General features: G+C 37.3%; 1 protein-coding gene across 6 annotated transcripts in view; it reads right to left on the bottom strand.

Annotated features, from left to right (window-relative positions):
- Positions 1 to 12,948, bottom strand: part of EPHA10 (EPH receptor A10) — a 1,001,793-nt gene that overhangs the window by 46,834 nt on the left and 942,011 nt on the right. The window contains exons 13-15 of one of the 6 annotated variants that reach the window (XM_053707155.1): positions 6,999 to 7,002; positions 5,790 to 5,841; positions 3,185 to 3,196 (exon numbers count right to left, since the gene is read on the bottom strand). The exons of the other annotated variants lie outside the window; for them this stretch is intronic. Coding sequence (XP_053563130.1) covers positions 3,185 to 3,196; positions 5,790 to 5,841; positions 6,999 to 7,002 — 68 coding nt within the window. The remainder of the gene's footprint in view (positions 1 to 3,184; positions 3,197 to 5,789; positions 5,842 to 6,998; positions 7,003 to 12,948) is intronic. 6 annotated transcript variants of the gene reach the window in all.

A 12,948-nucleotide genomic window follows, 5' to 3' on the forward strand; every position in this document is an offset into this window, starting at 1 on the left:
AAGTTGTCAGTTTTAATTGGCACAATAAAGCAATAATGTTTTAAATACAGTTGGTGGTGGGGCTATATTACTCCTTTGAACTGTATGCTTTGGACCATGGTGCAGGTCTAATAACTGGCACACCTGCAAACGGTTTGTTGCATACCCACAGGTGGGGATTACCTTGGTGCTTGTGCATTCTTTTGATTAGCAGTGGCTAGTACGGCATGTACGTTGGCCGGAAAAGGACAATCTACCTCAATGCTTTTCGCTCCGTCTCGGCGGAGTTTTCTCAAGAGGATGTATGGTGCACCAGCCAGAGACCAACTATATATAGCACTGAATGTCAATGACAAGTGATAGTGATAAATTATACAGCTGAATTTTAATAATAAATGTTAATGATAGACTGAAAATCAGGGCCGGATTTGGCTCCCGGGATTCTGGGAAAAATCCCGGTGGGCCGGCAGAGGCAGCTGCAGTCCAGTATGTGGAGAGCAGCAATTTGCCACCAAAGCACAGTTGTGTGAGGGAGCGCAGCAGCAGAGCCGCCAGTAAGCAGCACTGCACACAGAATGACAGGCTCAGCCACAGCCACTCATTCAGGCATTTGCCGCATTTACTACATGTGATGGCTGTGAGCAGCTGAGGAGGTCGGGACTCTCACAGCTTTGGTCATTGCTACAATAACAGACTTTACCAGACTCCAGATTTAGCTTCCTTGGGCTTTTCTGCTGTCATTAGCCAAGCCTCCAGACTAAAAAGAAAAAGAAAAGGTCTGGGAGGTATTGTGCTAGAAAGGGCTGTGTGGGGATTTGAACCTGTGGCTCTGTGTTTAGTACTCTGTTTGTTTGTATGTTGAGCCACAGCCAGTTCTAGCAGTTAAGGAGTTTCAAGTGCAATAGCTTGCCACTTAAAAGATCTGTGAAATGAGTACTTGTCTTACTTGTAATTACACCTGTGCAAAACACAGGTGCTCTCAATTTTGGATTTACTCAGAACCAATCCTGTACAAAACCTCCCTATTTAAGGCTGGCTGTTAGGCTGCATATTGTCTTGACATTGTTTCTGTTTTGTCACAAGCAAGAACTTGTTTCCTGTACTGCAGTACATATTTGGAGGAAGACTTCACCTTTGCACCTGTTTACAAGTTTGTTTCCTGCTCTGTGCAAATCCTGCACTTCAGTTATTACCAGGACAAAGACTTTACCTTTAAACCTGCTACCTGTTTACAAGTTTGATTCCTGCCTTGTGCAATTCCTGCACTTCAGTTATTACCAGGGGAAAGACTTTACCTTGAAACCTGTTACCTGTTTACAAGGTTTTTTCCTGCTTTGTGCAAATCCTGCACTTTAGTTATTACCAGGAGAAAGACTTTCCTTTTAAATCTGCATCTTTGCTTACTTGTTTGTTCCTTTCCACTCCTGGCGTATGTGGACATAACATACCTGAATAGTATATATTAAAAATACCCTGCAAGTATTTGCTTAATCAAAGTATTTTGTTATTTAAATAAATCTATCTTTTCAATCTATATGGCTTCTACTAATCTTCATTTAAAGCAACTGTTCCAGACAATGAGGCTCTCACAAAATATCCTGAGACAGAACATGACAGAATGTCAAGACCTTAAAAGAGAGCCCTCTGGGATTATTGCTGTATTGGAATCAGTATTACAGTTTATTAAGGACATACTGGTTAACCTTATGGAGCTGTTGGAAACATTGTCTCCCAACAGAAAACTTGTCTGAAGTTACCTTCTGATCAAGAAAAGGTTGCAAAGAACCCTTAACAGAAGAGGAAAAGACTCGGTGAAGACAACTTAACCTCTGTTTCTATTGTGGGGGAACTGGTCACTGCATCACAGGGTGTCCAGTAAGACCTAGAGGATCAAGTCGAGATACAGCCAAGTTTAAAATGGACTCTGATGCTAAGGGAACAAATTATACTTCCACTAGCAAACTAAAAGATACCCCTGGAGAGGACCCAGCTATTGAAAATACATCTATTCTACAAGCAACCATTTCTAACACGCTACAAGAAATGGTACCTGATATGAAACAGATGGTCATTGGGAGTACAACTTCAACTACATCCACTACTCATGCTACTGCCTCTGTTTCTACATCTACCACATGAGGGAACTCTGCAAAAATACTTCCTGGAAATCCTGCACATTACCTCGTCTCTGCCCTGGCTGGAGATCTTTCTAACGAAAATCATTTATCAGACATAAAAGTGACAAACCTTCCAGCTGAATCAGACTCTGCCAAATTAAAAGATCCACACCTCCCTGAACCTCCTTCACCCAGCTTCTCATTGACTGAGAAAGAATTGGATGAGGTGGTTGATTTGGATATATATGGCACAGATAATTAATTCCTTGAGAAGCAATGATCTGAGCACTCGGGGGCAAGTAAAATCCTTAGTAAATCTTTATTGAAGTAAGAGTAGAAACTGCATCTCAATGCAGGTAAGCAAGGACAGCAATCCTGACGCGTTTCGCGCCCCCTAGTGGCGCTTAGTCATAGGAAATGAATTCCTTGACTCTGAAGGAGAGGTCATATCCTACCCGGAGGTACTCTACCCATCAGCCAGTCCATTGCAAGCTGCTGAGCATAATCAGGAACCTCCAAATCAAACCGATCTTTGTATTTCAACTCTTGTTATGCCTACAGTGGAATCTTCTATGGGTCCCCAAACTCAGGCAGCTGTTCCAAGGAAAGAATCAATTTCATCTGAATGTATTAGGGCTTCAAATGGAACACTGGTTTATAAAACCCATCTTCAGATGTTTGAACAGGCTTTGAGCACCCGGAGTACACTCTTTGGAGGGGGCATCTGTCATGAACCAAGCCTCCAGACTAAAAAGAAAAAGAAAAGGTCTGGGAGCCATTCTGCTAGAAAGGGCTGTGTGGGGATTTGAACCTGTGGCTCTATGTTTACTACTCTGTTTGCTTGTATGTTGAGCCACAGCCAGTTCTAGCAGTTTAGGAGTTTAGGAGTTTCAAGTGCAATAACATGCAACTTAAAAGATCTGTGAATTGAGTACTTGTCTTACTTGTAATTACACCTGTGCAAAACACAGGTGCTCTCAATTTTGGATTTACTCGGAACAAATCCTGTACAAAACCTCCCTATTTAAGGCTGGCTGTTAGGCTGCATATTGTCTTGACATTGTTTCTGTTTTGTCACAAGCCAGAACCTGTTTCCTGTACTGCAGTACATATTTGGAGGAAGACTTCACCTTTGCACCTGTTTACAAGTTTGTTTCCTGCTTTGTGCAAATCCTATACTTCAGTTATTACCAGGACAAAGACTTTACCTTTAAACCTGCTACCTGTTTACAAGTTTGATTCCTGCCTTGTGCAATTCCTACACTTCAGTTATTACCAGGAGAAAGACTTTACCTTGAAACCTGTTTACAAGGTTGTTTCCTGCTTTGTGCAAATCCTGCACTTCAGTTATTACCAGGAGAAAGACATTCCTTTTGAATCTGCATCTGTTCTTACTTGTTTGTTCCTTTCCACTCCTGGCATATGTGGACATAACATACCTGAATAGTATATATTAAAAATACCCTGAAAGTATTTGCTTAATCAAAGTATTTTGTTATTTAAATAAATCTGATATCTTTTCAATCTATATGGCTTCTACTAATCTTCACTTAAAGCAACTGTTCCAGACAATGAGGCTCTCACAAAATATCCTGAGACAGAACATGACATCTGCTCACCGTGGCAACGCGCATACTTGTCCTACTCCCAACTATCTAACAACTGGAGAGCTGCTTTCAGGTAAAGAGGAAGTTATGTACGGACTGACTAGTCCAAATATAGAGAGAAAACCTTCTGTAAATGAACGTATTCCCATTAAAACGTTTAACTGGATGAAAGTCAGGAGGAATCTATCCAAAACAGGTAAATATTTTTTTATTTTTTTTATCTCAGTGGTTTTATATTAAGCCTAATTACTCTAAATGCACAAACTAACTGTGACAGTTTTTTAAAATTATTTTTAATATTTTGGTCTAATAAAATGCACGTAATACTTAATTAACAACAGATAACCAAATTGTACTATTCATACAAACAGGGCCGGATTGGTCTGCAGATCTCAAGTAGGTTAGTAGCAGTGTAGCACCGCTGTTAGGGATTGGTGGGGAGATTGGCTGCTGGCACTACGTTGTCTGGATTTGATTTATGCAGGTTTTATATGTGGGATAAAACCAGGGGGCATAGTTGGCTGGGCTGGAGGGGGGGCAGGGCTGGGCTGGTCTATGCAAATTTCCAGGTCCGTTCTGATTTCCCAGTCCGGCCCTGTTGAAAATAGGTTAATGCGTCAGCTGTAAATATCAAACAAGAAATTACAAAGATAAAACTATTAAAACGACAAGCTATTGTATAAATTAAACATAGAGATATAATCTTATTTAAAAAAACATTCTTAATTTGCAACCAATTTAAAAACTGAAATATACCTTTATAGTAACACTATTGAGTAATAAATAAATGAAAAAAGGCTAACATTAATACATCTCCAGAGTCAAAGGTACATAACTATACCATTACATACAACTCAAATACAAAAATAAAAAATACCTATTTTAAAAGTGACAAATTAATCAGTCACAAATATCAAATAAATAAAACATATAAAACATGAGTATCTAGACTATATATATATATATATATATATATATATATATATATATATATATATATATATATATATATATATATATATATATATATATATATATATATATATATATATATATATATAATTTTTTATGAGCACATACCGCTTGTACTAGGTGATAAATGCTTGGATATCTAAATCTATATTTAAACCCTGAGGACGAAAACTTTCCAACTCCTTTATCCAAAAGGTTTCTCTCTGTCTAAGACGTAAAAGTCTATTAGAATCTCAAACATTCAGGGCCACCCATTCCACAATTTTGACCTCCATATCTTAAATATTGTTATGGTGTATATTAGAGAAATGTTCTGATACACTGTGGTCACTGAATGATTCTTTGATGTTCCTTAAATGTTCATATATTCTGTACTAGATTTTCCTTTTCGTTCTTCCTATGTAGATTAGATTACAGCTACATCTAATTTGATATACTACAAAGGTGCTATTACATGTAAACTATCCTTCATAGAGAATGTGTGTGACCCATTGCAGTTACTAAACTTGGGGTTGTCTTTTTTCACCAGGGGACAGAGACAACAATCCTTTGTTTTACATGGAAACAGACCTGGATTCCCCCCCCCCCACACACACACACACACACACCATCTATTATGTGTTTTGCTGTATTTGATCTTAGCTTTGTGGGTGCCAAAGTATTTTATTTTTTATTAAAGACACTGAAATCATTTTTAGATCAGCTGATATAGGTGGAGCTCTTGTCATTCAGGACAGGAAAGATTATCTATCTGAGGATTTCAAACTCTTGAATGACAAAGACACTTATTTAACCTTTACATTCAAACCCACTTTAGAATATAAAAGACATACATAAATCTTTCTGCAGCCAAAAATGAAGGTATTTTGAATATTTCTGAATTTAATTTCATTTATGAACCCTTTCCTAAAACAGCGTGTTTTACCATTTACCAAAAAGCGATAAGGACCCAAATAATCCACCTGGAAGACCTATTGTTTCGGGTATTGGGTCCTTATGTGATAACCTTTCTAAATATATTGATTACTTCTTACAATCACTTGTGATCAATACTCCACCTTTCCTAAGAGACACTATTGATACTATTAATAAATTCCACTTAAAGAAGGCTTACTAGCAGCACAGGAAGCATTAAATAAATAAAATTTAAATGAAGAACAAGGGGCCTAGTTATCAAGCCGTCAACCTCAAATACGCTGGAATTCCGCAGCGTATTTGTGGCGAGGCTGATACGCCTTAGTTATCAAAGGCTCGAGACCGGCAAAAGTAGAATTTTGTGACGTAAGCATCGATCCGCCGGACTCCGTCCGACACAGATCGATTCTTACGTCACTCCAGATGTTCCGCACACAAGTGCGGCACATTCTCACTACTTTTGCTAGTTATCAAAAAACTAGCAGGTACGCTCGGCACTTTTACGGCCCAGCGTACCTGGTTTTCAATCCGCCACCCCTGGAGGCGGCGGATCCCATAGGAATCAATGGGAGTCTGACCATAGCAAAAGTACAAGTTCGCTGCTGACAGACATCCCATTGATTCCTATGGGAGCTGTCTACACCTAACACCCTAACATGTACCCCGAGTCTAAACACCACTAATCTGTCCCCCCTACACCGCCGCAACTAAATAAAGTTATTACCCCCTAAACCGCCGCTCCCGGAGCCCACCGCAAGCTACTCTATACATATTAACCCCTAAACCGCCGCTCCCGGAGCCCACCGCAACTATAATAAATGTATTAACCCCTAAACCGCCGCTCCCTGAACCCGCTGCAACCTATATTAAATGTATTAACCCCTATCCTGCCCCCCCTACACCATCGCCACCTATAATAAATTTATTAACCCCTAATCTGCCCCCCCTACACCGTCGCCACCTATAATAAATTTATTAACCCCTATCCTGCCCCCCACTACGCCGCCGCCACTGTAATAAAATTATTAACCCCAAAACCTAAGTCTAACCCTAACCCTAACGCCCCCTAACTTAAATATTAATTAAATAAATCTAAATAAATTAACTCTTATTAACTAAATGAATCCTATTTAAAACTAAATACTTACCTTTAAAATAAACCCTAATATAGCTACAATATAAATAATAATTATATTCTAGCTATCTTAGGATTTATATTTATTTTACAGGTAACTTTCAATTTATTTTAACCATGTACAATAACTATTAAATAGTTATTAACTATTTAATAGCTTACCTAGCTAAAATAAAGAGAAATGTACCTGTGAAATAAATCCTAACCTAAGTTACAATTACACCTAACACTACACTATACTTTAATAAATTATTCCTATTTAAAACTAAATACTTTCCTGTAAAATAAACCCTAAGATAGCTACAATATAATTAATAATTATATTATAGCTATCTTAGGATTTATATTTATTTTACAGGTAACTTTGTATTTATTTTAGCTAGTTAGAATAGTTATTAAATAGTTATTAACTATTTAATAACTACCTAGCTAAAAGAAATACAAAATTACCTGTAAAATAAATCCTAACTTAAGTTACAATTAAACCTAATACTACACTATCATTAAATTAACTAAATAAACTACCTACAAATAACTACAATTAAATACAATTACATAAACTAACTAAAGTACAAAAAATAAAAAAGCTAAGTTACAAAAAATAAAAAAATAAGTTACAAACATGTTAAAAATATTACAACAATTTTAAGCTACTTACACCTAATCTAAGCCCCCTAATAAAATAACAAACCCCCCCAAAATAAAAAAAATCCCTACCCTATTCTAAATTAAATAAATTTCAAAGCTCTTTTACCTTACCAGCCCTTAAAAGGGCCATTTGTGGGGGCATGCCCCAAAAAGTTCAGCTCTTTTGCCTGTAAAAGAAAAATACAACCCCCCCAACATTAAAACCCACCACCCACATACCCCTAATCTAACCCAAACCCCCCTTACAAAAACCTAACACTAATCCCCTGAAGATCATCCTACCTTGAGTCATCTTCACTCAGCCGAGCCACCGATGGAACTGAAGAGGACATCCGGAGCGGAAGAAGTTAATCCTCCAAGCGGCGCTGAAGAAATCTTCCATCCGATGAAGTCATCATCCAGGCGGCGCTGAAGAAAAGTCTTCGATCCGGCCGATGTCATCTTCAAAGAGGCGCTGAAGAGGTCTTCTATCCGGGCGAAGTTTAAGGGACGTCATCCAAGATGGCGTCACCTCAATTCCGATTGGCTAATAGGATTCTATCAGCCAATCGGAATTAAGGTAGGAAAAATCTGATTGGCTGATGGAATCAGCCAATCAGACTGAGCTCGCATTCTATTGGCTGTTCCGATCAGCCAATAGAATGCGAGCTCAATCTGATTGGCTGATTGGATCAGCCAATCGGATTGAACTTGAATCAGATTTTCCTACCTAAATTCCGATTGGCTGATAGGATTCTATCAGCCAATCGGAATTGAGGGGACGCCATCTTGGATGACGTCCCTTAAAGGAGCCGTCATTCGTCGTAGTCCGTCGGTGAAGAAGGTGGTTCCGCGTCGGCGGAAGGAAGATTCAAGACCCGGCTTGGAAGATGACTTCGCCCGGATAGAAGACCTCTTCAGCGCCTCTTTGAAGATGACATCGGCCGGATCGAAGACTTTTCTTCAGCGCCGCCTGGATGATGACTTCATCGGATGGAAGATTTCTTCAGCGCCGCTTGGAGGATTAACTTCTTCCGCTCCGGATGTCCTCTTCAGTTCCATCTGTGGCTCGGCTGAGTGAAGACGACTCAAGGTAGGATGATCTTCAGGGGATTAGTGTTAGGTTTTTGTAAGGGGGGTTTGGGTTAGATTAGGGGTATGTGGGTGGTGGGTTTTACTGTTGGGGGGGGTTGTATTTTTCTTTTACAGGCAAAAGAGCTGTTTTCTTTGGGGCATGCCCCCACAAATGGCCCTTTTAAGGGCTGGTAAGGTAAAAGAGCTTTGAAATTTATTTAATTTAGAATAGGGTAGGGCATTTTTTTATTTTGGGGGGGTTTGTTATTTTATTAGGGGGCTTAGATTAGGTGTAAGTAGCTTAAAATTGTTGTAATATTTTTAACATGTTTGTAACTTATTTTTTTATTTTTTGTAACTTAGCTTTTTTTATTTTTTGTACTTTAGTTAGTTTATGTAATTGTATTTAATTGTAGTTATTTGTAGGTAGTTTATTTAATTAATTTAATGATAGTGTAGTATTAGGTTTAATTGTAACTTAAGTTAGGATTTATTTTACAGGTAATTTTGTATTTCTTTTAGCTAGGTAGTTATTAAATAGTTAATAACTATTTAATAACTATTCTAACTAGCTAAAATAAATACAAAGTTACCTGTAAAATAAATATAAATCCTAAGATAGCTATAATATAATTATTAATTATATTGTAGCTATCTTAGGGTTTATTTTACAGGTAAGTATTTATTTTTAAATAGGAATAATTTATTAAAGTATAGTGTAGTGTTAGGTGTAATTGTAACTTAGGTTAGGATTTATTTCACAGGTACATTTCTCTTTATTTTAGCTAGGTAAGCTATTAAATAGTTAATAACTATTTAATAGTTATTGTACATGGTTAAAATAAATTGAAAGTTACCTGTAAAATAAATATAAATCCTAAGATAGCTAGAATATAATTATTATTTATATTGTAGCTATATTAGGGTTTATTTTAAAGGTAAGTATTTAGTTTTAAATAGGATTCATTTAGTTAATAAGAGTTAATTTATTTAGATTTATTTAATTAATATTTAAGTTAGGGGGGGCATTAGGGTTAGGGTTAGACTTAGGTTTAGGGGTTAATAATTGTATTACAGTGGCGGCGGCGTAGTGGGGGGCAGGATAGGGGTTAATAAATTTATTATAGGTGGCGAAGGTGTAGGGGGGGCAGATTAGGGGTTAATAAATTTATTATAGGTGGCGACGGTGTAGGGGGGGCAGGATAGGGGTTAATAGGTTTAATATAGGTTGCGGCGGGTTCAGGGAGCGGCGGTTTAGGGGTTAAACTATTTATTTAGTTGCGGAGAGGTGCGGGATCAGCAGGATAGGGGTTAATAATTTTATAATAGAGGGCGACAGTGTAGGGGGGCAGGATAGGGGTTACTAGGTATACTGTAGGTGGCAGCGGTGTCCGGGAGCGGCGGTTTAGGGGTTAATACATTTATAAGAGTTGCGGCAGGGTCTAGGAGCGGCGGTTTAGGGGTTAATACATTTATAAGAGTTGCAGCGGGGTCTAGGAGCGGCGGTTTAGGGGTTAGTAACTTTATTTAGTTGTGGGGGGCTCCGGGGGCGCCGGTATAGGGGGTAGAACAGTGCAGTTTAGTGTGAGTGCTTAGTGACAGGCTAGCAATAAAGCTGGGAAAAAGCCGAAGGGCAGCGAGATCGGATGAGTGATAACTCTCACAGTCCGCTGCTCATCGCCCCGCTGCTTTTTGACAGCTTTATTTGATAACTTAGGCATATTTTTTCAGGTCCGCGGCGAAGGTAGGCGAGCTTAGGCAGGCGCATTGGGCCGGCGAAGTCAGAAAAGTAGACGGCTTGATAACTACCCCCCCAAATATCATTCCTAGTACAAGGAATGCAATCTATCCTAGAACATAACTACTTCTTGTTCAAAGGAAAATATTAAGAACAAATAAGGGGTACGGTGATGGGCACAACTTTCGCCCCTTCGTACGCCAATCTTTATATGGGTTCCTTTGAATAAAGGTTCATTTGGCATAATAACCCATATTACGACTACATTCAGAAATACCCCCCGCTATATTGATGATATTATCATCATTTGGGGTTGAGATCCCAGCAAAGCAAAGGGCTTTTTGGAATATATAAATAATAATAATTACAACTTAACATTTACCATGCACTGCTCTACTAATTGTATGGAATTTTTTGGACCTGACATTATATGTAGGCAATGACCTTAATAAGGTAGCTGTTAAAAACTATAGGATGGAATCAGATAGAAATAGTTTTTTAAGAGGGGATAGTGGACACCTGACCAAGTAGAAAAAGAATATTCCTTTGGGTCAATTCCAACACATTAAAAGGAATTGCATCAAGGAAAAAGACTATCAAAAAGAAGTAGCTATACTCAAAGAGAGATTCATATCTAAAAGTTATAATGAAAGAGAACTTAATGAAACTATCAGTAATGTGAACCTTATAAGTAGAACTGATCTCTTAAAAGTAAAGTCCGAAAGGGATAAGAACAGCAAAAATAAAAATATAATTTCCAATGCTAAGTTTATCTTGACATTCAACACCCAACATTATCAAAATAAAAAAATCCTAAAAAAAAAATTGGAAAATATTAGAGCTTGATCCAATATTAAAAGGCCAGATTGTATCTTTACAAAAAACGGGGATTTAAAAAATTACTTAGGCACCCACAAAGCTAAGATCAAATACAGCAAAAACATATAATAGATGGTGGGGGGGGGGGGGTATAGGTCTGTTTCCATTTAAAAAGAAGGATTGTTGTCTCTGTCCCCTGGTGAAAAAAGACAACCACAAGTTTAGTAACTACAATAGGTCACAAACATTCTCTATGAAGGATAGATGTACATGTAATAGCAGTTATATAGATGCAGCTGTAATTTGAGCTACATAGGAAGAACGAAAAGGAAAATCAAGTACAGAATATATTAACATTTAAGGAGCATCAAAGAAACATTCAGTGGCCACAGTGTACCAGAACATTTCTCCAATACACACCATAACAATATTTCAGATATGGAGGTCAAAATAATGGAATGGGTGGCCCGAACGATTGGGATTCTAATAGATTTTTACGCCTTAGACAGGGAGAAACCTTTTGGACAAAGGAGTTGGAAAGTTTATGTCCTCAGGGTTTAAATATAGATTTAGATATCCAAGCATTTATCATCTAGTACAAGCTGTATACGCTCATAAAAATATATACTGTACATATATGTACTTTAGTCTAGATACTCATGTTTTATATTTTTTATATATTTGATGTTTGTGACTGATTAATTTGTCACTTTTAAAGTAGGTATTTTTATTTTTATATTCGAGTTGTATGTAATGGTATAGTTATGTACCTTTGACTCTGGAGATGTTTTAATGTTAGCCTTTTTAATGTATTTATTACTCAATAGTGTTACTATAAGGTATATTTCAGTTTTAAATTGGTTGCAAATCAAGAATGTTTTTTATATAAGATTATATCTCTATGTTTAATCGATTTAATAGCTTGTCATTTTAATAGTTTTGTCTTTGTAATTTCTTGTTTGACATTTACAGCTGACGCATTAACCTATTTTAGATATATAATTAACATTTGTTACTGAAATTCAGCTGTATAATTTATCACTAACACTTGTCATTGACATTCAGCGCTATATATAGCTGGACTTTGGCTAGTGCACCATACATCCTCTTGAGAAAACTCCGCCAACATGGAGCGAAACGTGTTGAGGTAGTTTGTCCTTCCCGGCCACCGTACATGCCATACTAGCCACTGCTGGAGTTATGTCTGGGAGAGTGTGTGTTACTCATTGAACAAACTTCTATTGTATGAACTGCTGCTAATGGAGCACATCAACGTACATGGACTACAGGGTATCCTCAGCTACAGACGGGTGAATTTCCAGGCTTTTCTACGTCAAGGACCTGTATGAAAAGGATCCATTGGATGTTTGTTTAAAACCAGTGCCACCTGTCATGGACAGTACCACTTGTATTGTTGTGCCTTGTTTTTATTTCAATCTTGCGAGTGTTAGCCACACATAGGGGCTTTTTATCAATTAAAATATATCTTTTACTTGAGTCGGAGATTCACTTTCTTTTTTTCTTTTGTAGTTAAAGGAACATTGCCTATAACTATGACCTTGTCTAGTCTTGATATGTTTATTGATCTTCCATTCACTCACAAAAAGAACATAAAACGTTCTTCTTCATCAAAAATATATGATGAATATTTATTTTGTAAAAAGTGGTTAGATATTTTTACGTTATCTGGCAGCATGCAAACAGGTTTATTCTCCAAATGTTTTATTTCTGGTTTTTGAGTGGCATCTTATCAATGATTTATTGCATCAGGAACATCAAGTCAGTTGTATTTTGGATGGATATAGACACTTAACTGCAACTGATATAAGAAGGTGGCTGATATAAAATGGTTTTAATAAGAAAACATGAAACATCAAAGAAAAATGATAGGGGAATAGTAGAAATAAAGTTGTCTCAAATTAAACTTTCATATTTCAGATAGGGCATGCAATTTTAAACAACTTT

This window comes from Bombina bombina, chromosome 3, assembly GCF_027579735.1.
Source record: "Bombina bombina isolate aBomBom1 chromosome 3, aBomBom1.pri, whole genome shotgun sequence".
NCBI lineage: Eukaryota > Metazoa > Chordata > Amphibia > Anura > Bombinatoridae > Bombina > Bombina bombina.